This window comes from Sinohyriopsis cumingii, chromosome 5 (assembly GCF_028554795.1).
Source record: "Sinohyriopsis cumingii isolate HCF-2022 chromosome 5, ASM2855479v2, whole genome shotgun sequence".
In the NCBI taxonomy this organism is placed as follows: domain Eukaryota; kingdom Metazoa; phylum Mollusca; class Bivalvia; order Unionida; family Unionidae; genus Sinohyriopsis; species Sinohyriopsis cumingii.
Genome location: NC_142965.1, coordinates 115,838,033 through 115,865,054, shown reverse-complemented (window position 1 = coordinate 115,865,054; position 27,022 = coordinate 115,838,033). Strand labels below are relative to the sequence as shown.

Here is a 27,022-nt window from a genome sequence, read left to right as displayed (position 1 = left end):
AGGGCAGAACATTTATCGTGCTATTATCCGGAGTGCGCATTTAAGCGAAGTGCAGTTATCCGAAGTTTGTTCCCATTGAAAAGCATTGGGAAAATACGGGACCGGCGTGACTATGTGCAGTTATCCGGAGTGTGCAGTTAACCGATGTGCAGTTAAGTGGAGTTGACTGTAATGCAAGCAAAGGTTCTACATTTCCAGGCTAAATTTTTCCTTCTTAATTGACAGTCCTGACACAACATTATGCCTGGAAGAGTTATCTGCATCTGCTGGCATCTGCTGCTACAAGTGCCTTTGTCATTTGCCTTTACAAGTGCCTTTGTCATTTGTCTTTACAAGTGCCTTTGTCATTTGCATTTACAAGTGCCTTTGTCATTTGCCTTTACAAGTGCCTTTGTCATTTGCGTTTACAAGTGCCTTTGTCATTTGCCTTTACAAGTGCCTTTGTCATTTGCCTTTACAAGTGCCTTTGTCACTTGCCTTTGTCATTTGCCTTTACAAGTGCCTTTGTCATTTGCCTTTACAAGTGCCTTTGTCATCTGTCAACAACTGACATGATTTTCGATGCATGCTTCTTCATGGATACTACTTTCATACAAACAGCAGTTACTGCAATATTGAATTCCACAAAGTCTGACATCTCAGTTTCAGATGGGTTGAGTAACGGTATAGTTTCCTTCCTGGCAGCCATTTGTTATTTTAATCAGCAAAAAAGCACTGAAATAATTGCCCTGAACAGTGTCCAAAGGTTGGCTGCCTTACTAAAAGTATCAACAATATGATAATTTCAGAAACAATGCAATACAGAGCACCTTTTTATCATTTTTTGTGTTTTAAAACAATACTCATCAAAATAATAAACATGCTGTTGAAACTCTCAGGTTGTACTCAGTATATCTACTGTTTCTCATTTGCAAAAAGTGAAATGTAGCATAAAATGTTGACAACAGCTCTTTATAGCAGGTGTCATGTGTTTCTACTGATCTTCAAGGATTGCATCTCAATCAAGCAAATACTAATTGTTTCATGTGAGGCTGAGGGCCAGAAGCCATATGAGAATTAATACAATATGACTCAACAGAAAACAGAAACTACTGAACAAGACTGCCATGCCCTCACTCCTTCACAGTACAACCCAAATGCCCCCACCCAGCATTCCAATATGATGACATGCAGTTATGATACAGCACTGATATGAAAGGGCCTTTTAAAAACGTAACTGCATTATTTTGCAACATGAGATAACATTTCATCATTTGAATCCATCACAATTTGCTAAAAGCATTTACATATTTTGTTTTAAATTACAAATAATTTTCTTGTGTGTCACAAACAAAACATTTTATTTATTTACACTCTGTTATGACTTTAGCAACAAGTTATCTTTCTGGCAAAAGAAAGTATGTTTGAAGCATTCCACATGGACCATTCAAACTGTTAGCAACTGAAATTACATTACCTGTTTTTGTTGATATTTGGTATCACCAATACAGTACACGTTACATGCTATGAAAAATGACAAGTTTTAGGAAAAAACTTTTCATTCAATACAATAATAAAATTGTTTTAATTAGCAATATCAGCTCTCATCACACTAATAATCATGTCAGAAAACAATGGAGAAATGGATGAGCGTTGAATTCAAACAGAAATAAAATAATGTTGCAGCATCTGTTACTGAAATGAACTGCAAGCTTGCAATAGCAACAAGATTACTATTTGAATGCAGAAATTCACACACACACACCCAATCCTTATTCTTCTGTCAACTCACAACAATTAAAATATTTTGCTCCAATATTTTATACTCTCAAGTCTATCCGATAAGACTGCTCTGTGGCGATTGTACAGCAATATTCACTGCATCAATCCATGCTAAAAATATATTTAAAAAAATAATATTCTCTCCAATTTCATATGAAAAACATTAATTTGACAAAATACATAATTTGAAATATTTTATGTAGGTACTAAAATTGTAACACAATGTTGTCCTAAATTAATTTAAAATCTCACAATCTATTTTTATCAATGTAGTAATACAGAACTTAATTCCAATGGCACAGTATGGAAAACAAGCCATATAAATTGAAGGTTTTGCCTTAAAAAATATAACCAAAGGAAAATCTGGGTTTCTGAGTATATATGAGTGACAATTCAATATTCCACTTCACTCCTGAATATTTCTCTATTACAAAAAGCATTGATATCCTCTATTTACATGCACGTGAGTCATTCATATCTGAACCAATCATAAATATGTTAATGACTGTACAACAGAATTTTCAGTACTTTGATGGCTCCATTTATCTACAAGCTGTTACCATTAAAGCTTGAAAAATTTTGTAATTAAGATGCAGTTCTATTTCCCAACTAAAATCAATGAGTTTGCAATAAGAATGCAAATCCCTGAAATTAAGCATATTTTTAAAACTTTTAGTAGTATATATTAAAGATACTGCCTTCTACCCACATGTAGCTCACAACAAACCTCATTTAAATGATCTCTAAATATGAGAAGTTCTGTTTGGCCAATTTGATTCCATTACTAAAACTAATCATGCAAATGGTGAGTTACTAATAATGTCAGAGGGCTTGAAATAATGGACTTCGGCCTCCAAAACCTTTTGACCTTAAATTTTTTCTTAAAGAGGCAAGACTAAGTGGCATTTTAAGTGACACCCCATCAAAAATCTATCAGTTGTAAATGCCAGTTTCCAGAGGAGCTACAATGGTGCTGGTTCAATTCCCACCATCAAATCAGACTGGAGTGGCTTCTGTGGTGTGTTCTTATGCACAGCACATTGACACAGCAAAATATAATGATCAAAGTATTGCTGTGACTTCAAACATCCCCAAAACCAACTACAAAAGTGGTTTTCAGGCTGACTGAGTCATTGGCCACAAACTGACACAAATATAAGTTTAAGTTCCTTTTCTCTGTCCCCCATCCACCAACACTACCTAACTCCAACCCCCATACCCATAAAATTACAAATGGTGAAAGAAACATGACAACTAGTACAAACCTGAAAACGTTTGAAACTAGAATATGTATATGCAACATGACGAATCAAGAGAAAACCAAAGTCAAATAAGGTTCGCTGCATTACTGCGATGTACATCAACAGAAAATACAGGCCTCTTGCAGTGACGGACGGGTGGGTCAAAAGGTATGGAACCACAACAGTCATTTGTTGAAGCCTGTCACTCCAAATCCATGAGTTGTCAGTCACAACACACAGCCTCAAGCATTTTCCCAGATAAGTGAGCTCTGTCCTGTGTAAAATTTGCAATAAAGAGAAGATCGGTTTAAACCTATGATTCATGTACACGTAATAAAATCCTGCCTCTCTATGTTCCAACTTACACATTTCAGCTGTGCAGAGGATAGACTGTTAGGGGAGAACAATCCAGAAAGAGTTATTAGTTATGGGTTCATCACAAGGGACTTTGCTCAATACAGTCTGCAAAGGTAGGAGAACAGAGTGGAATCCATAGTCCTTCCTAATCATGGACTCATCAATACAAGCAATATCTCATGCAAAGATCTGAAATTGGTTCAAAAGGGCCATAACTGTCCAAAGTGGAATAGAAAAGAAAAAACCCATAAATGATAAATCTAAGTGTTTGAAACAATGTTCACATCAAACTGCATGAGGATATATTGAATGGTATTGGAGCTATGCTGATTCCATGCGACATCCCATGCCAAAGATATCCAAAGATGCAAAACTGGTTGACACAAGCCAAAATTCTGTCCAAAATGGTGTAGATGAGTCAAATCCTACAAAGGTATATCTTTGTCTAAGAGTCAATGTTCTTCACCAGTTCCATTAGAATATGTTAATTGCTTCCTGAGCTATAGTGACTGCAAGCAACATTCCAAGTTTCCATGTGAAAACAAGAATCTGCCTGACAAGGAGCATAACGCTATCCAAAATGGAGTAGATGAATCTAAATCCATAAAAAGTAAATGTAAATCTATGTGGAAATGTCCATATCAAATTTCATCAACAAAATCTGTTGATTTTTTGGCTATGGCAGTTACAAGCAATGTCCCATGTGAAGATATCAAGTTAAGCATTAAGTGGCATAGCTCTGTCCAAAATGGTGTGGATGAAACAAAATATAAAAGTTGCATCTAGGTCACTGAGAAAATCTGCATGCCAAACTTCATCACAATCTGTTCAATGGTTCAAGAGTTATACTGGTTACAATTTATTTCAGTTGAGCTTCAAAACTGATGGAAAATGGGCAATAACTCTATCAAAATTGGAAGATGGAAACTTTTTCAAGACACATCTATGTGTAAAAGGATATTACCTAAAAAATGGTATCCGAGAATGTGCAAGAGCTGCAGAACTTTGGTATTACAAGAGTATGAGATTACACTGCAGTTTTTTAAAAATTTCACTTTCTGGCATGTATTTCATCCACTTAAAGGTAAATCTTTGTAGTCAAAACTACCAAATACATGTACTGGAACTATTTTCTTATCACACAATTCAGCATTAAAAACAATGTATCAGTTTAGCTAGTTGTTTTTTTTTTTAATTGTTCTGCAGCCATTTAAATAAATGAACAAGACAGAAATGTAAAAATAGCTGAAAAGTGATCACCTTGCCCAGTCTCTGTTTTAACAACTGAATATTCCAACACCTACACTTGTTTGAAGATTGAGGTACCCTATTTACCTTTCTCAAGACAAAATTTAAAGAAAATAAGGTAAACAAACAAAAGTTTCATAATTTAATCTCAAATATTTGACCAAAACAATGAGCTTCATTTAGAAACTTACTACATTTTACACATTAAATGCTTAGATAAAATTGTTTTATGCCAACATAAGCATTCTTGGCTTCTTCATTATATAATATATAATACCAAAGGTCAAATATCAGGAACACTGCAATAAATAAAACTGTGGAGCAAAACCTGAATGGATGGACAGAGTAACAGACAGATGGAAAAGGTGATTACTATAGGGCTCCTGCTTATCATTGTAGTGCCTAACAATTCCTCAATGATGTGTCAACACAGACCAAGGAGAGAAGTAGGGGATGTCCTTGTGCTGTAATGGATATTAAATATAGTTAAATACAGTACAAGCAATGACTTGGTTTGACAATAGACTAACATATCTATTATCTTCATGGAAGTTACATGTACTATAATTTGTAAACCAAAATAGTTTAGTACCATTAACTTCTAGCAATTTTAAAAACTTCAGCATATTAGAAACAATTTTAAAGTAACATACTCATGCGTGATGTACTATGTCAAAATTGATCAAAAAGTGCCACGAAGGGACTGATGCTCTATTGGCTCATAAGGATTTCCATGAATTTATGACAAGATCATTTATTCTGTTTAACTACTAAGTGCAGAAACCATAGCATGACCATATTGGATGTAAGATCATCACCATTTTCACTTTGGTCTAACTATGCATCATAAGAAACCTTTTGCTAGAACCCCATGACGATATGACCATCAATTCAAAAGGTGTAGTGATAATAATATTTTCAAGATGGTCACCATGGTAGCCATATTGGATGTCAAATAGGCACCATTTCCATTTAGAGCCACCCAGATATGATAAGTCTTTCAGTGAAAATCCCATGCTGATATGATGAACTATTCAGAAGATGTTGCTAAAATAAAATTGTTAACATGCCTGGAATGGTGCTCATATTTGCTGTCAGAATGGCATCAATCAGATTGACAACCAACTAGACATCATTAACACATTTCCAATACTTTTTAAGGAGTAGCAATAACAAAGTTGTGCTAAAAGATAAAAGGTAGACAAGAGACAATGGACAGCAGGTGCTTCAAGACAGAAAATAGACTGAAAAGAATACAATTTTAAATGGGATAATGATGTGTTCAACAAAATATCATGACTGACATAACCACCATCTCATGATCTGCCACTAGCATTGGTAGTACATGTATTAGGCAGATTATTGGCTGATTATAAGCCTAATACATACTGCCTTAGAAATTGTAATGAATCAGTAGGCTATATGCACAATGAACATTGAATAAAGCAAGGACACTGACTGAAGGTTTACAGAATGACTAGAAGCTTATTGAGCAGCATAACAGTGGAACACTTAGAAGGATCACCGTCTTACCTGTGCTAGCAATAATGACAGCTCAAATATTAACAATATCCAGTTGTGCACATACAGCTTGAACAATGACAGAGATCGTTTGCCTCATAACAGTTTTAACACTTGTAATGTTGTATCCTCACAGCCTGAATTTGGTTTATATCTTGAATACTGACAATGTGTGCAAACAACTTGAACACCGATAATGATGATCTTTTTTACTATACTATGACTATTTGCTGCCTACAGCCTGAACGCTGACACTGACTTGTCTACTTACATCTACAACGATTATTTACCTGCCTATACTAACAATGATCATTTGTCTGTTCACATCTGGAAGACTTTCAATGATTTGTCTACCGACAGCCTGTTCACTTATGATAACAAGCTGTCTGCCTACAGCTTATCACAAGATTCAGTGGTTAGTGTGCCAGACTTGCAAATGAACAGGTACTGGTTCAAACCATACCATCTGATCAAGCCTGGTCATCTACCATGGTGTTTCCTTGGGCAAGTCACTTTACTGTAATTACCTTGGCACTAAATAACCTACCTTGGCTTCTGTGCTGTAAAACACCAAACCAATACAACCTGAAAACTGATACTGATCATTTGTCTATGATCAATTGCTTGCTTTCAACTCAAACACTGTCAATGTCAATGATCAACCAATTCCTATTCCCTTGAAAAAGAAATCATTCAAATGGTCAGAATTTTAAGACCCTGATACTAATCAGACCTTTCCAGGCATAATCGTCAACATTATCTTCTGCCTGCTCCTGACAATATCAACTTATTTAAAACCAATGTTTGTTGTCAACATTTGGAAAAATAGAAATCATCACTAATATTACTAAAATTAAAATAAAGAATGTGGTCAACATTTTATGTACAACAGGTTCTTCAAGGGGGAATCCCAAAATCCTAGACCCGGACCCAAATAAAAGTGTTTACCTCTACTAATAATGATCCTAATATTTACCCCAGTCTCACAGAGAATTATTATGTATTATTTGTTTACCAAAATCAAAACAATACTAACGTCCCTATTCAGGTACACACTGAACTTCATATCGATAAGGTCAATTCCAAAATACAATTATACATAACATACAATCAAGGTGAACAAAACTAACAATAAAAAACAATAGAAATTAAATACATAACAACATTAACAGCAATTAGCTGTTTGTTTAGAACTGGAATATTTAGAAACATGAAGCATTCAGAATGAACATTAACAACAATCAGCTGTTTGCTTATAATCTGAACATTTAAAAGGATACAGTTTGCAGTATGAACTTTAACAAGAATCGGTTGTTTGCCTACATCTGGAAATTAATTAATAATATTAACAGACTGCAAGACCATGTACTGGAACATTTACAACTATCAACCAATTCTCTCAGCCATCATAGTGACTGATCTAATGCTTACAATATATCACTGAGTATGATCAAGATGAGTTTAGACATAGACAATACATATAAGAGAATGCTTACAGATTCAAAGTAGCTAAGATCATCATGTTCTGATAAAATTAACAAAGGACAACTAAACACATGCTGTCAACTTTAAAATTAGTGGTAATCAGAACCAATGCTAAGACATCAACAGTAACAATAATGCTCACAACAGCAGGCACAACAGCAGGGTTAGATGCACAAAACAAAAATTGGGACAGGCCCAGGGCAAGCAGCTTTAAAAAAAATTACATGCCCTGGCTCTGATTCCACTTTCACTAAAGGGCCATATTTTAATAATCATTCTGACACGTTGAAACTGATCACAATAATTTAATATTGGTGCACTCTACAGATATTATGAACTTCTGACTGAGTGGCGGGTGTAAGGTGAAGTTGTTTACATTTGTAACATGCACAATGGACATAATGTTGGTATACTTCTATATTACTTTCATGTACTATGGCTGAAATTTCTTTGGATACTGTACTTGTGGAAACTGTACTTCATCTAAGCACACAACTAAAATGACTGCTCCCTTATGCTTAAAAATCAGCCTGAATAAGTCTAAAGTACACTATCTTTAATAGTTATTAAAATAGGGAAAAGGAAGTTTACCAGACTAGATAATAACGGCTTCTGAAAATGCAATGAATGAATTACCAAAATATAAAATGTATATAAAAAATATAAAATGTATATAAAAAAAGTTATCAGCTCCTTTTTTACAATTTAACTCTTAACTCCAGGAAGTGAAAATGACCAAGCAGAGCTAGGAGTTTTAAAGTTGAAGTAAGCTGTATGATATATAACCCACATTACATACATCAATCATACACCAAAATAATGAGAATTAAAAGGTCTTTTGGGAATACCCAAGATATATAACATCTTTTTTAAACAGCAAGTATAAACATTGAGAAACACCAGGGAAATTGGTTTTCTTAAAAATCTAACCCTATCCAAAATACAACACTGTAGAGTGTCACCTAAAGAAATAAAAAATAGTTTGTACCGACTCTTACTTTTCAGGTCTATTTGTCTCTCAAAATAGTTTATGCATACAATTTAAATCAGCAAACAATGGAAGTGCTTTGAATCCAATTCATTTGTGCAATGTTTAATCCAGATCCTGATGTTAGCCACGATACCAAAGTGCCAGAACAGCTTATGCTTTATGTTGTACCTCAGCACTATATATTATATCACTATAATTGTGATTCCTTGTCACCTAAAGATATGTTGTAACATATGTTATTACAAGCAGTACTATTCTCATCTTTGTAAACAATAGCATTATATTTCATAATTAGTTGATGTCACAGTACAGCAGGCATCTTACAACTATAGAAGATATCCGCAAAATCATTGGTGTCTGTCATTACATAGTCTACTTTTTTAAAAATCATTGTCCACACCTTTTGATAACTATAGATATGTTTGAAGTAGTTGGTGTTTTGTGGTACAGCAATATAGCAGGTTATTTGTTGTTGCTGTTGTTATTCTTGTAGGGCTTAATGCCATTTTTCAGCACACAATAGGCTTTACATGGTGGCCAGTATTAATGGTGGAGGAAGAACCCGGGAAAATCACGGAAAGAACCACTGACCCACGAGAAACTACTGGCAAGCTTTCTTACATACCTACATTAGCCGATTCTGAGACTCGAACCCATGTAGACAGAGGTGAGATGGCAGTGATTCGTAATGGAGAGCGCTTTAGACCACTCAGCAGCAAGTTATTTATTGCCAAGGCAATAAGAGTAAAGTACCTTTCACACCAAGGTAGCTGACCCAGGCTGACATGACAATAGCATGCAAACCTGGACCCATTCAGTCACAAGTCCAGAAAGCAAACTACTGAGCCACCACGGCTCATAATAAAAATATAGGGTAATGTCCAAAGTTTAATCAAGTATTGAAAATGCTGATGACTTGGAGAATTGAGGTGATCCTAATTTATGTAAAATCAGCAAGAAAAACATAAATCCTGAATCATGGTCCTTTTCAATATTGTAAACATGTTGCTCTAAACAACCTTTAAAATATTTATATAAATGTCACAATATAATTTATTATAGGATTAAATAATCATGGTTGGGTATTTATCGATGTGTACATTTTACCTAATCACTCACAAAGTAAATAAAGTCTGAAGGACTTTATGTTAACTGTGTGAGCGATTAGGTAAAATACCCAACCATGATCATTTAATCCTTATAATTCCAAATTTGTCCTTTCTATCGTCAAATCAACTTATTTCATCAAAAATGCATTCCAACTGAAGTAGCGCGTACTTTCCTTTCGTTTGCCGCTTCACACCGCCCCATAATACATAACCTGTACAGAATCACACGAACATATTGACTACTGCCACAGTTACATTTGTTCACAAACGTCATACTTTACATTTTAGGCAACGGCTACAGATGGTTTCAACACATTTAGTTCATTTACAACATTCCTGTTCAATTTTAGTCAGTCCAATCTGCTACGTCAGATGACCATGACCTTACATAATAACAATTGATATGGAATGAACAAGATTACTAGATTAAATTTCCAATCAAACCTTAAATCATAATGGATTTTATCAATTAACAACATGGAAATATGAACAAGATGATCCCATCCATTACTAACATAAAGGTAACAATTAAATAAAGTGTATACAGAAATAACATTTTATATCATTCTCAACAGTGTCAATACTTGTGAAGACCCGTTCAGTAATCTAATGTCAAATGAAATGTAACTACTGTCACAGTTACATTTATTCTGCAACTTCATACTGTACATCTTAGGCAATGGCTACCCGTGGTATCAGCACATTTCTTTTCATATAAAAAAAAAGTCTTTTTTAATTTTAGTTTGTTCTATGCAGGAATAACATTTTACATCTTTTTCATCAGCATTAATACCACAGAAATCTAACGTTTTATCAATAAAGTAGGGCAAAATCTCTGACAATATGAAATCATCTTATCGGTAATATAAATGTTCAGAATTGTAGTGAAAATTCACTGTGATCAGACATTTTGCACGACTATGTAGCAGACGAACACCAAATTGTAAACTATGCATTTCAATCAAAGAATATTTGAAAGATTATAAAAAGGGTGTAATTTATATTTATTTGCTGAATCAAAAATTTAAAAGAGGAAACAATCATTTCACAATGACATGTATGCAATGTTTATTTATAATTCAAACAGTACAAAAACCAAAAGTAGTCTCAGAATTCGTCGAGGTGTAAAAAAATTCCAGATCAGTATCATGTGACTGTTTATAGCCAATCATTTTGCAGAAAATCTGTTTCATTTATAAAAATTAGAATTATATTAACATTTAATACACTATTTGAAAAATTATTATGATTTCATTTACAAATAACAAAAAAATTTAAAAGTGTCAACTGTTGTCATTTGAGGAACAATATCCAAGGGAGATAACATCAGATATAATCAGCTACCTAAATCTGAGTTGTCTCCCTTGGCATAGAGAACTGATATGAAAGACCAAGAGCAACAGATAGCAATTATGTTAACTAATGGAATAAAATAACGATCAGTGTTTATTAAAGGTGAAATATTATCACAGGTACCGTACTATATTGTTAATCTATTCCCACAGTTTAATTGTTGAACAGTTTTAACTCTTTACACAGTAAAAGCTGTCTTGAAAGATAACTGCTATGGGAGACCACCTGTCTTGAGAACAGATTGTCAAATGTACAGATTTATTCATCATATAATGTTATGAAATATTATGAGACAAAACCTGTCATAAGTCACCATTATTTGCTTGCAAAAGAGGCAATCTTTCAAGAAGGGTGATACAAATATGGAGACAATCTTCTCAAGGGTGAGGGCAATACCAATGCAGTGAGCTGAACATCAATAAATCTGGATTAATCCTGACCTATATTTGGAAAGGCCCCAGGCATTGTACTATCAGACATTTTGGAGCACAGAAGACTTAAGAAAAGATATTCCTGATGACAAATTGTCTACGACTGAAAATGAAAAATATATCCTCTGCTATCTCCATTATCCTGAAGGACAGAACTAAAGGTTAGAAGGAAATATTGCTTTTGCACAGTTGTAGGGATATTTATCCTGCCATTTTGCACTTCATATAGCAGACTGCTTTTCTCAAAATATTAATGATTAAAAATAACAAGGAACACATTCGTCTAAAGTAGTCATTAGAAAAGTTCACCATTAAAAAGTAAAATCATTAGGCCTCTCCCCACCAAAAAACTCTTGTTTCTGGTTGGCTGACCATCCATGTTTCTCTTTGCCAAGCCTAGCACTTTTTTACCTTCAAGTTTAAAAAAAAAGATAAAATATTTTTTTTTAAATTCATGAAAATCAGTAGTATGCTCAGTTTTGAACAGTGACAATTTCTTCAAAGTTCCAAGGACACTGACAAAGACAGCAGATTACTCATAAATCTGAACAATGAAGATCAACAGAATTCATAAGATTAAAAACAAAAAGTCTGATTCCAAGTGATAAAACGTGAACACCTTTAAAATTTTACATTGATTTGTTGTAGCCATCCTCTAATGTCTCAACTGTGTGATTTGTCTGATTGCTTGATTTGCCAACCTTACAGGAAATGATATAGAGTGAATAACCTATGTTCACAGAGAGTTCTTATAAAAGGACAATAGATTAGAGAAATCACTTTAAAAGAAATTGATTTTGATATTCTTTACTGTGGGACATTATTAATGTAACGGTGTATCCACAATGTCCATTGCAGAGTGAGGATTAATGTAACAGTGTATCCACACTGTCCATTACAGGGTGAGGAACTAAGACCAACTGATGGGATTTAAAAATACTTGACAAATTCACCTGGATTTTAGAAAGTATTTTAAAATATGTGCCTTTGAATTAAATTCTGTCTAAAAATTAAATTAAAACTGATAATAAACACAGTGTGTCCTTCAAATGAAATCCTGTAACTGCCTGGACTAGAGTGCGAGCTGAAATGGGACCAGTAAAACTGTGTTTGTTTTGTTCCCAGGTTATGCTTAATGGACACATGCCTGATTTGCATTAACATTCAGATAATTGATATAAACCAGCAAATCTGAAAGTTATTTATTATATTGAGAAGAGGATGGCATGGTGACCTTATTGTTACCACTGCAACATTTATCTTGGTAGTTAAAATTCCAAATTAAGTCCATGTGTTTTTACTATTCTAAATTGATTTGTTTATTTAACATATCAAGATGCATAAAAACAGCTTGATTTAAATTTCAGTTTTTGTATATTGGAACAAAAAAATAAGCAGATATGAGTCTTTGCAGTTTGTTATGAATAATCAGTAGAACAAACAGCACAGAAACTGATCTGTAGGTGCATTTTCCTGCAGAAGATCAGGATTTTTGTTAGCAGTTTGACTCGACTTATAAGTGAGTAAATACAGTAATTAAGATGCAGTTCAATTTCCAAACTAAAAGAAACAGTTTGCATTACAATATTTAAGACTGCAACATTTACCAAACTTTGTAAATCTGTTACTTACAATAACCACTCTGGCACCATTTAAAAGAAATTATTTCCCCATCTACCTGTCCGATTTGCTAAACAAGTGACTGTTATTATAAAATGCATGCCATACCACTGTCAAGTTGTGACTGGTTCATTTGCTACATGTCTTTCATGTCTTGTTAGAATAGGGCTTGGTTTGTAAAATATTTCTTTGCTGAAAATATCTGACAATTTAGGTAAAACATTCATAGTAATGTCATTATACTGTTTCCTACTGCTGCAAGATGGAAAAAATTGGTAACTAAATGCATCTGAGTGGACATGTGTATAGAATACTTTCATAGGATCTATAATGATAAATAAACCCTATGGTGGCTTTCAAACAGAAAATTTCATTAAATCAAAATGTTATTTATCAAATCAACTTAAGGTAAATAACGTAGTTCAAATAATAAATATTAAGCATTATCAATCGGTAAATCAACCAACGTGTAATGCTGTACAATGTGTGCCAATTCTCATAACTTCTGACTTTTTCCAAGCAATGACATGTTCAATGTGAAAATCCTTTACGAAAAGAATTAATACAAAAATCCTACTGAACAGTCTACTTAAACAGAGATGTGGAAATATATCATTTAATTAGAAATGGTAGCTCTGCATCACCGACAGTCACATGAATTTGTGTTCATACATTGACCAATTTTGTAGATGTTAAAATGCAGTAAACTCAACTAAGCCATTTACACAGCCGTAACAAAATTAGAACCAAAGTCAATATTAAATATGACTAACAAACTGAATAAATTTACTAGCTGATGAACTGACTAACTAACAAGCCAACTAACCCATTAACTAACTCATATAACCGACTAACTAACATACTAACTGATCCCCTATGATTTGGATTTAATATTTTAATTCGAGTTTCACTTTGACATCAACTTATAAACATATTATGACTTCTGGCTAAAATTAAAGTGTTACATACATCAACTCAACTCAGAGATGGAAAAGTTACGTTTCCTAGGTAAATGTTCCATGTGTGTCATCTACTATCTATACACCGTACAGGTAGCCTGACAACATGGGATCTTAACTTGGTGTGACTATATGATTTGTGTATTTTGATCACTTACTTCTCCATCTGAAATGTCCTATTTCCACCTGTATACAGAGCCCCACAGTAACCACTGGCCTACATGCTCTTTTAGCTGACATGGCACATTTGTGACACCTTGTTATTTAACACTACTTTTATAACAGGGCAGATATTTGTACCTACATATCCATGTGTGGAATACAGATCTAAGTTCTTTATAAACCTTAGCTTAGTGTAACACTTAATGAAAATGTATGGTACATGTAATTTATTCCACATTATCCTTCTTATGCATTTACTACAAATGTTGTTTAAAAAACATTTCTTAACGGAAATTTATATTTTATGAAATATTATGTAACTCCTAAGTTTCCTAAAAATTCTACTTTGATACAAGTATGGATGCTATCTTCCGTTCTAAAATGCTGTGAAAAATTTTTTTTCAAACTATATCACAGGTTGACTGCTTGTATTAATCACACATTTTCTGATTCCAAGCAATACAAAGTCTGGGATGGCATGTCACTGGCGACTTTGTTGATGGTGAATAGGGTACAAATTCAATTTCTAATCCCACCACCTACCCAAACCCCAAATGTATAGAAGGTAAGAGATATATTTGTTGACATGCACAAACCTGCAAACGCTTTATACTTGGAATGGTAAATGCAAGCTGCCGAATTGTGAGAAACCCAGAAGAAAAAAATGTTTGTCTCATTACTGCGATGTACATCAGCAAAAGATAAAAGCCTTGTGCTGTCACAGTCTGACGAGTCATCAGGTATGGAATCAAAACTGTCATTTGTTGAAGCCTTTCACTCCACAGCCATGAATTGTCAATCACTACACAGAGTCTGAAACTTTTTCCCAGACAACTGAGTTCCATCCTGTATAATATTAGCAGTAAAGGATAGCATTAGTTCAAGTCAACTATATGTACAGACATGGCATAAAGTCAAACCTCTCCAATGGAGTAAGTGACCTTGAGTTGTAATCAATTACAGCAATTTGCATGTAATGGGTAATTCACATACGAAACAGCATCCAATTGCATAAATGCTGCAGACTGCTGGTGGTTACAGAAAGCGTGAATGGATGGAAACCTTCAGAACAAAATGTGCTCTTTTTTAAGGTGGGTGTATAAAACTTGTATTTGGATTATGTTTTATCAAAGATATCCTTTCTGAACTCTTTGCCAAATGTTGCTAAAAATGAGGGAGGAGAGTAGGAATAGTAAGCATGGGTTTATCGTCATATAAATATGGCATAAGCATGCTGATTGAAGGTCATATCATGAGAATGAATAGCAACTTGCTTACAGCTTTGGTTCTGATCGTGATCTATAGACTTTACTGGACTGATGAAGAGAGCAGACTTCATACAATCAGAATGCTCAAAAAAAGCAGTGGCTCATCTGCAACTTGAATACTGACAATGATCATGAAATTGCTTGTTAACAGATTGTACACTGACAATGATCATGAAATTGCTTGTTAACAGCACGAACACTGACATTGATCATGAAATTGCTTGCTAACATCTAGAACATTGACAATGATCATGAAATTGTTTGCTAACAGCTTGAACATTGACAATGATCATAAAATTGCTTGCTAACAGCTTGAACATTGACAATGATCATGAAATTGCTCGCTAACAGCTTGAACACTGACAACGATAATAAAATTTCTTGCTAACAGCTTGAACATCAACAATGATCATGAAATTGCTTGCTAACAGCTTGAACACTGACAATAATCATGAAATTGCTTGTTAACAGCTTGAACACTGATAGTGATCATGAAAGTGCTTGCTAACAGCTTGATCACTGACAATGATCATGAAATTGCTTGCTTGCTAACAGCTTGAACACTGACAATGATCATAAAATTGCCTGCTAACAGCTTGAACATTGACAATGATCATAAAATTGCTTGCTAACAGCTTGAACACTGACAATGATCATAAAATTGCTTGCTAACAGCTTGAACATTGACAATGATCATGAAATTGCTTGTTAACAGTTTGAATACTGACACTGATCATGAAATTGCTTGCTAACAGCTTGAAAACTGACATTAATCATGAAATTGCTTGCTAACAGCTTGATCATTCAGTGATCATGAAATTGCTTGCTAACAGCTTGATCATTGACAATCATCATGAAATTGCTTGCTTGCCAACAGCTTGAACACTGACAATGATCATAAAATTGCTTGCTAACAGCTTGAACACTGACAATGATCATACAATTGCTTGATAACAGCTTGAACATTGACAATGATCATGAAATTGCTTGCTAACAGCTTGAACACTGACAATGATCATAAAATTGCTTGCTAACAGCTTGAACATTGACAATGATCATGAAATTGCTCGCTAACAGCTTGAACACTGACAATGATCATACAATTGCTTGCTAGCAGCTTGAACATTGACAATGATCATGAAATTGCTCGCTAACAGCTTGAACACTGACAATGATCATACAATTGCTCGCTAACAGCTTGAACATTGACAATGATCATGAAATTGCTCGCTAACAGCTTGAACATTGACAATGATCATGAAATTACTTGCTAACAGCTTGAACACTGACAACGATCATAAAATTGCTTGCTAACAGCTTGAACACTGACAATGATCATGAAATTGCTTGCTAATAGCTTGAACATTGACAATGTTCATGAAATTGCTTGCTAACAGCTTGAACACTGACAATGATCATGAAATTGCTTGCTAACAGCTTGAACATTGACAATGATCATGAAATTGCTTGCAAACAGCTTGAACACTGACAATGATCATAAAATTGCTTGCTAACAGCTTGAACATTGACAATGTTCATAAAATTGCTTGCTAACAGCTTGAACATTGACAATGATCATGAAATTGCTCGCAAACAGCTTGAACAATGACAATGATCATACAATTGCTTGCTAACAGCTTGAACATTGACAATGATCATGAAATTGCTTGCAAACAGCTTGAACACTGACAATGATCATAAAATTGCTTGCTAACAGCTTGAACATTGACAATGATCATGAAATTGCTTGCTAACAGCTTGAACACTGACAATGATCATAAAATTGCTTTCTAACAGCTTGAACATTGACAATGATCATAAAATTGCTTGCTAACAGCTTGAACACTGACAATGATCATAAAATTGCTTGCTAACAGCTTGAACATTGACAATGATCATGAAATTGCTTGCTAATAGCTTGAACACTGGCAATGATCATAAAATTGCTTGCTAACAGCTTAACATTGACAATGATCATGAAATTGCTTGCTAACAGCTTGAACATTGACAATGATCATGAAATTGCTTGCTAACAGCTTGAACATTGACAATGATCATGAAATTGCTTGCTAACAGCTTGAACACTGACAATGATCATAAAATTGCTTGCTAACAGCTTGAACATTGACAATGATCATAAAATTGCTTGCTAACAGCTTGAACACTGACAATGATCATAAAATTGCTTGCTAACAGCTTGAACATTGACAATGATCATGAAATTGCTTGCTAATAGCTTGAACACTGGCAATGATCATAAAATTGCTTGCTAACAGCTTAACATTGACAATGATCATGAAATTGCTTGCTAACAGCTTGAACATTGACAATGATCATGAAATTGCTTGCTAACAGCTTGAACACTGACAATGATCATGAAATTACTTGTTAACAGCTTGAACAATGACAATGATCATACAATTGCTTGATAACAGCTTGAACATTGACAATGATCATGAAATTGCTTGCTAACAGCTTGAACATCGACAATGTTCATGAAATTGCTTGCTAACAGCTTGAACATCGACAATGATCATGAAATTGCTTGCTCACAGCTTGAACACTGACAATGTTCATAAAATTGCTTGCTAACAGCTTGAACATTGACAATGATCATGAAACTGCTCGCAAACAGCTTGAACATTGGCAATGATCATGAAATTGCTCGCAAACAGCTTGAACACTGACAATGATCATACAATTGCTTGATAACAGCTTGAACATTGACAATGATCATGAAATTACTTGATAACAGCTTGAACACTGACAATGATCATAAAATTGCTTGCTAACAGCTTGAACATTGACAATGATCATGAAATTGCTTGCTAACAGCTTGAACACTGACAATGATCATAAAATTGCTTGCTAACAGCTTGAACATTGACAATGATCATGAAATTGCTTGCTAACAGCTTGAACACTGGCAATGATCATAAAATTGCTTGCTAACAGCTTAACATTGACAATGATCATAAAATTGCTTGCTAACAGCTTGACCATTGACAATGATCATAAAATTGCTTGCTAACAGCTTGAACATTGACAATGATCATAAAATTGCCTACTAACAGCTTGAACATTGACAATGATCATAAAATTGCCTGCTAACAGCTTAAGCACTGACAATGATTATCCTTCTGCTTACAGCTTGACATTGAGAATAATTAACTGCCTGCTTACAGTCTGAACATTGTCAATGGTCAGCCACTTCCAAACACCTTGAAAAAAATCATTAAATTGGTCAAAGGCTTAAACACTGAAAAAATTTCTAGACATAAGAACTAAACAAGAAACTGTGCTGCCAACTCCCAAGCACATAAACATACTTAAAATTAAAAAAAAAACTTCTTGTGAAAATTTGTATACACATTCTAACAGCTCTGTAGAGTCAATAGAAAAGGCTTGTCACAATTGGGTATAAAATAAGAAAGTTTTATTGCATGATGAATTTGTACATGTTATGTATGCAAAAATCTTAAGCATCATTTTCACTCAGGACCAACTAGAAACGATAGGAATGTTGGTGAAAACTCTATGTCAGCAAGAATTTCCATTTAGGAAGAGAAGCTGTACGCAACATCTTTAAGAAGGCTGCCATGGTAACCATCCTGGATGCCAGACTGATACCATTTTCATTTAGAACCAAGTAGATATCATACTAAGTCTTCTCATGAAAACTGCATGTCAATATGACTTTCCATTAACAAGGAGTAGCAATAACAAGATTTTCAACATGGAAACTCTGTTGACCTTAATGGATGTCAGATAGCAATTTGAATCATCTGGACATCACCAGAATTTTTGTTAGTAAAACCCTATGAGGAATAGCAATGACAAGATTGTCAAAAAGGCCACTGTGTTGGCCATACTGGATGTCTAAGAAGGACCAACTAAACCATGGGATGAATGCACATAGAAAGATTCATCACAGTCCTCCACGTAGACAGAAGGAGACAAATAATGAACATGTGAACAGATAACTGACAAAGGATGAAAAACAGTCCATCCCATCAACATATCTGGTTTACAACTAGAAGAGCTAAAATTGAAGACACCGCTTAATATCAACCTTCTGTGTATGTCATATATGAGTGGCACACTAGATTATAACATTGTGAATTAATAGAATAAAATAATAGTCACTGCTAATTAAAGGTGATCAATATTGCTTTTCGTGTCTCGATATGTCACTAAGTTTCTCCCTTTGTTTAAATGTCAAATAATCATTTAGGCACCAGTTGAAATGTTTAAGCTCCTGCGCATGAGCAAGAGATACCCAAACATTCATGAAGTGAGCACTATTTATTGACAATTACTGAAATATGAAATATGTTGAAAAGAATTATTATCCTCAAACCACTGCATTGGTACACATTTTATATCTGTATATACCAATGTGGAGACAATCTCTTAAAGGGTTCGAGACCCAGGAATGGAGCCCAAGAATATTAATAATTTGCAAATGTATACTGGAATCTCATGATAAACATACATTTTGTCACTCAAGATTTTGAAATGCAAGCCAGATCAATAAGGTAGTAGTTCTTTCTTATGTTTAATGTTCCTTTTGGACAAGACTGATTGGCACTCTCATAAAATATGAGAGTGGTCCAACCTATAGCAAGGTTCACCCCAGGCATCAGGCCACTATTTTTTCAGCAAACTGTTTGATATCACCATGTCTTCAGGACAAAAACTAAGAATGAAGTATATGCAGCCTTTGCTGTCCTAATGAACAGAGATCAAGGTTCAAAGAAAAAGTTTCCACAACGCTTTTAAGAGACTTGGTATTTCCCCAGCCATGTTGCTCTTCATTTAATAAACTGTGTTTTGTAATGCATTAAAGATAAAGCCACATGGAACAAGCTGTGAAGTTATCAATAGGAAATTTTTATTACATTCAGGATGAAGATTAAAACTAGACTGTCTAAGAATCTGAATTAGTTATAGGTGGAATATTAAAAATAATAAGGGAACTTCTTAACATGTGATCATGAAGAAAAAGCAGCAGAATGCTTCTAGTTAAACAATTACAAAGATCAACAGATTTCACCTAGAATATAAACTGACAAAGATCAAGATTGCTTACAGTTTGATCTCCGACAAAGATCAACCAAATGCTTACAGTCTCAACACAAAACTCAATAGATGGCTTTCTGTTTGAGCACTGACAAAGATCAACCAATTGCTAACAGTCTGAACACAAATTACAAAAGAGGACAAGAAATTTAATTGAAATTTTCAATAGACATCTACCTAAGCACATAAATATCTATCACTAAATACTCTGTCAGCTTCTCTGTTATCCAATTATAATCATGACATAATGAACATGTATACACATTTTGTAAGTTTTATTTGAAATATCTGTGTGAAATAAACCCACAAAATAATACATTCTCTCTATTTTTTCAACAATATTTTGTACTAGTAGAGATAATACTGTATGCCCCGAGGGCATCACGGGATATTAATATTTAGCTAAATGGGCTGTGAACTCTATATTAAAGTGTTATTATTATTATTATTATTATTATTATTATTATCATAGAAATGGGCCACTGCAGTGTGACTGCACTTTCATTACAGTAACTATTAACTACATTGTGATGAGAGAGCCAACAGTACAAAACACTTCCTGATTGTATGAACATTTGGGATATTAACAGATTATCAAATTTAAGGTTTTGTATGACATTCAATGTGGAAAGGAATCCAAAATTTGCTTTTTAGAGTTGAAAAAACAACAAAAGACTGCTGACAACTAGAATACTGAAACGATCAGCAGATTGTCAACAGCTTGAACACTGAAAAAGATCAGCAGATTGCCCATTGGCTGAACATTGAAAAAGATCAGTAAATTGTCTGCAGCTTGAACACTGAAAAGAACAGCAGATTGTCAACAGCTTGAATACTGAAAAAGATAAGCAGATTGTCAACAGCTTGAACACTAAAAAAGATCAGCTAATTGTCTGCAACTTGAACACTGAAAACAATCAGCAAATTGTCAACAATTTGAATACTGAAATGATCAGCAGATTGTCAACAGCTTGAACAATAAAAAAGATCAGCAGATTGCTCATTGGTTGAACATTGAAAAATATTGGCAAGTTTTCAACAGCTTGAATAATGAAAAGATCAGCAAATTGTCTACAGCTTGAATACTGAAAAAGATCAGCAAATTGTCTACAGCTTGAATACTGAAAAAGATAAGCAGATTGTCAACAGCTTGAACACTAAAAAAGATCAGCTAATTGTCTGCAACTTGAACACTGAAAACAATCAGCAAATTGTCAACAGTTTGAATACTGAAATGATCAGCAGATTGTCAACAGCTTGAACAATAAAAAAGATCAGCAGATTGCTCATTGGTTGAACATTGAAAAATATTGGCAAGTTTTCAACAGCTTGAATAATGAAAAGATCAGCAAATTGTCTACAGCTTGAATACTGAAAAAGATCAGCAAATTGTCTACAGCTTGAATACTGAAAAAGATAAGCAGATTGTCTACAGCTTGAACACTGAAAAAGATCAGCAGATTGTCTACAGCTTGAACACTGAAAAAGATCAGCAGATTGTCCATGACTGACCACTGAAAAAGATCAGCAATTAATGTGATGCAGACAAACGTGATTGTTGTTTAAAATAATCTATCATTTTGCTTTGTGTCTGTATTCTCATATTAATCCAAATGGATTTAGCTGATTTGTGACAAGAATTTTAAGTAACTGCAGATCCAGGTAAGTAGTAGAAAAAAATGTATATTTTTCATACAGTTTTCTTTAATTATGGCATGTAATATAAATCACTTTCATCATCAGATTGCTCTATTTTGCCACTTATATTAGTAATAATTAAACTTATACCTCTGAAGGGGTTGGCATGTATGAACCTACAACAAAGCAGTTCAGGTTCACTTTTAACATCATTTCCCTTTGATCAGGTACCCAGGTTACCAATCATTAGGATTGTTGGGTACCCAGTTGACTTTTTATAAAATTCTCACATCTCTAATAAAAATATTGCAATAGTTTTAAAATTTATAAGCATTCTACATCATTCCCATGGTAAAATTATTGCACGTTTGCCCACTAGCCTATTATTCTAGCATAAGCAATGTGACATCATTTGTTAAAAATCCAGTTTACCCCTATAATGAAACAATTTTTAAAAAACCAACTACTACTGTTCAAATGCAGAAAAGCAATGTTCATGTGATTGAGAACTGAGGTACAAGTTGATTCAATATCACAATGCATACATATTGTTCAAATAGGAGAATACACCATGCCATAAACTAAATGATCACCCGATGACACATCAGCAACACTTGACAGATGGCAATGAACTCTCCCGTAACAAAAACAGTCTGATCTGATTTGTTGTTGTTGTTGTAGGGTTCAACGCCATTTTTCAGCACACAATAGGCTATACATGGCAGCCAGTATTAATGGTGGAGGAAGAACCCGGGAAAACCCCGGAAAGAACCACCAACCCACGATAAGCTACTGGCAAGCTTTCTCACATACCCACATTAGCCAAATCCAAGACTCGAACCGATACAGACAGAGTTGAGATGGCAGTGATCCGTAACGGCGAGCGCTTTAGACCACTTGGCCACTCGGGGCCTCAGTCCAATCTGATCACCCAGGTAGATGCAAATGTTAACATAAATTTTCATAGGTATAGCTTGCAAGTCAAATCCAACTGGATACTGAACAGACCCAGATCTGTTGTTGCAGGATGCAATGGTAGATCTGGGTTTATGCAGTTTGTTAGGATTAATCAGTGGAACAAACAATACCAACCCTGATAGGCCTGTGCATTATAGGATAGTTGATCAGGGTAACGGTGTATGCTGTTTGCAGCTTGATTCTACTTATAAGCAAATATGCTACACTTTTTTGTCAACACTAAATTTGCATATACAACCAGTTTCTAAAAATCTTAATTTTTTGCTTTCTAATATTTTACATACTGATTTTTTTTAATACTGTTAAGAAAATGGTAATTACTGGGGATTTTTTCCTTTTATATTTGCCCTCAATGCCAGACAGTGACCCACTGTTATAACATAAAATGAGTCACATAATATATATGCTGTGTCTGCATGCATTGATTGCATTCAATATTATATTTGGTAAAAAATATATGAAAATGTAACATTTACCCCTCCCACAGACCCTAGGAACTGGGGTCAAGAATAACACCGCTTTGGCACTACATGTATACCAGTAAGGCAACATAAGTGTGTGTGTGAGTGTGTGTGATTTGGATTTTTAAAGTAGCTTTAACATTTTTTCAGCCATATTGCTATGATGTCTGCAATGTGGCAGTTTATAGTGATGTCTAGCACTGGAGCATCATGCCGCAGACATGTAGCATGATGACCCACCCAGTCACATTATCATGACACCAGGCTGACCAGTTCTAACACTAACCTCTTAATGCTGAGCGCCAAGGGAGGCAGCTGTTAGTACCATTTTTATGAGTGTTTGGTATGACTCAGCCTGGGATCGAACTCACGACCTCCCACATCCGAGGCAAATGCTCTAACCACTAGGCCACTGGAGTGGTCGGCAACACAAGTACAAAGTTTTATACATTTTCACAGCTAGACCGACATAAACCAGCAGAATACATCACTATATGTTAACACTTCTGGTTAAATTACGGAAATAAAGAAAACATTCTGAGGCAAATAATATTTGCATGAATAAATTTCCAGAATTTTATTTTATAGTGACATAAAACTGTAGCAAAAAGTGATGAGGAAATTAAATGCAATAAAACTCTAATTAGCACATGTAAAAATTACTTTGATTCTTACTTAACCTGGTAGGCAATTTATTTCAAAGAAGACTTAATTTTGCTCACTAGTATTCCACATTACTGCACATTCTAACCAAACTATATATTCATGGAGACATAAATATCAAAGCAGTCAAAGGTAAATCATTCATTCTTGAAATACAATTAACCTTACATTGTACCAAACAAACTGACAATATATACATTTTATTTGTACCCTACTTTAGACAACCTAAACAAATGCATTGCATATGAAGATCCAATATAATGCCTACTTGCTGGATGTTGTCAATCACTGAATAGGCGTTGTTGAGGACACATACATGTAATATACTGCTGCTGCATAAACTGATGTAACAGTGCATCTATCATGATGTAACAGTACATCTATCATGATGTAACAGTACATATAATCATGATGTAACAGTACATATAATCATGATGTAACAGTACATCTATCATGATGTAACAGTACATACAATCATGATGTAACAGTACATATAATCATGATGTCACAGTACATCTATCATGATATGACTACATATAATCATGCCATCACAATATGTATTCATGTTCAATTTAGTCAAATTCAATTAGAAGAAAACAAAATTAAAACGATTTCTTTTGAAACATATTTTGGACTGACCTACATCTTACAAAAAGCAATTAAATCCAATTGATTTTTTTCATCATTGGAGGTAAACAATAATTAATTATAGTATTACATAAAAAATACACTGTAGTCTCCCCCAGAAGTACATGGTGTCACAACCTCACCTTGCTGTACTTCAACATTGCCAACAAGTATCTAACAGTATAAACACTATAATTTATAATTACTGACACGTTATGATTAATAATTACAAAAACACTATAATTCATAATTACTAAACTTTCTCCAAGGCTATGGTGATTAATATTTTCTGATTGGGGAGTCTAATCAATATCTACTTGGGGGAGAGGTCAGCGTCATTTGGAGGTGGGGTCTGATTTTTCAAGCATCCTACAATGATACTGTACAATTTTTCACGCAAAGAAAGTAAAAAAATTGTATCAAGTATTATTTAAACAAAGACCCCCAAGTTGGCCTAATATCACCCACCTGGCCAACACCTGCCTAAGACCCAAAAGCAAGAGCAGTTAACTAAAGAATATAGGTGAGTAGGATACTTTCTTCAGGAATTTCTTTCAATTCTTTTCACTGCATCTGTTATGAAAACAACTGTTTCAAGGTTTCTCTACAGTTCTGTATCTTCAAAAATATTTGAAAGAACATCAGCATCACTGGAACAATCATGAAAGGATATATTTATACCAGGATGGTTGCTTTTACATATAAATGCTGTAGTTCAGTGTTTGAGATAAAACTATCTAATAGATTTGCTATTGTTAGCAGCAGCAGCCATACCTAATGACACAATGGCAGCCAAACTCCACTGATTGGTTTTTGATAAGTCATGTAGATGGTTTCTGATTTTAGTAATAGTGGTAAAATTTGGTTACTGATCACCATCATTTGAACAATCTTGAAAACCTCTCATGGTAAGTTACTTTCTATCAAATTTGGTTACTTTATTTCTTTAATGGGTTTTTTCTCCCTCTGTGACCCAATCTTGGTCTGTTGACTACCATCACTGGTACAAATCTGAACGGACTTAATTCCAGCGTACCATGTTTCAAACAAGATTTAATTCTGTTGAATGCATTTTTAGAAAAAGTCATCAAAAGTTTTCCTATCTTTAATTAAGGTACATTTTTTCAAGACAAACTGGCAAACTTTCTACCAACTTTAAGGCCCTTAATGTAATGAGGATTTCTGTCAAACTTTGTCAAATTCAGTTTACTAGTTAGGAGCAGCAATCATTAAAAGTTCTATTTTTAGCAATGGCAGACATACTTGATGGTGGATCAGTATCCACATACCAGGGCGCTTTCCACCATAGTTTGGTTTAATGCTGTATTATACTATTTTTAAAAAGCCATTGTTTAAATGTTAATCTGTTCTGTAGCAATGGCTAACATATTTTATGGTTGATTGGGCTCTTTTGTATACATTTTTAAGTTCTTCATGCCAATTTTGTTCCAGTTTTCTTATGAAAAAGCTATTCAAGATTATTTCCAAATTTTTTCTTCAGTAACAGTACCATGGTGTGCTGGCATTATTTGTTTGACTTTAATTAAATTCTGTTATTCAATTTTTGAGAGTCATTTACAGCTTTATTTTTATTTTCAGGAACAGCATCCATTTTTATAGTAGATCATCATTCAAATAAACTTGAAAGACCTTCATGCTATGGTGATTTGTCAAATTTGGTGAAATTCTGTTCAGTGGTTTTAGAGAAGAAATTTTTTCATATACTTTTCTATTTTTACAAAGTGACTATATTTTAAGGCAGATCAGTATTATTTGTATAAACATTTTAAAGCCAATATGGTTGAAACTCACCTAGTGGTTTCTGAAAGGAAGTTTTAAAAGACAAATGCTACCAGATGGCATGCCAATATACAAAGGGCCATATACCATAAACTCACTTGGCTTTTTGGTCAGGTGAAACCAAAATGTTTCCCCTTCCAAGCAAATAGTGATTGCTCCCGAACAATTCCCCTTCCATGCAAGCAAAATACTGACTGCTCTTCCCCTTCCATCAAGTAAATACTGACTGCTCCCTAACAATCAAAAGTTATACAACAACAAACCTGT

General features: G+C 34.2%; 1 protein-coding gene across 3 annotated transcripts in view; it reads right to left on the bottom strand.

Annotated features, from left to right (window-relative positions):
• The window catches only part of LOC149800035 (ATP-binding cassette sub-family C member 4-like), a 176,493-nt gene that overhangs the window by 80,382 nt on the left and 69,089 nt on the right, over positions 1 to 27,022 (bottom strand). Inside the window, exon 8 of one of the 3 annotated variants that reach the window (XM_089959557.1) lies at positions 3,027 to 3,276. The exons of the other annotated variants lie outside the window; for them this stretch is intronic. Coding sequence (XP_089815683.1) covers positions 3,027 to 3,276 — 250 coding nt within the window. The remainder of the gene's footprint in view (positions 1 to 3,026; positions 3,277 to 27,022) is intronic. 3 annotated transcript variants of the gene reach the window in all.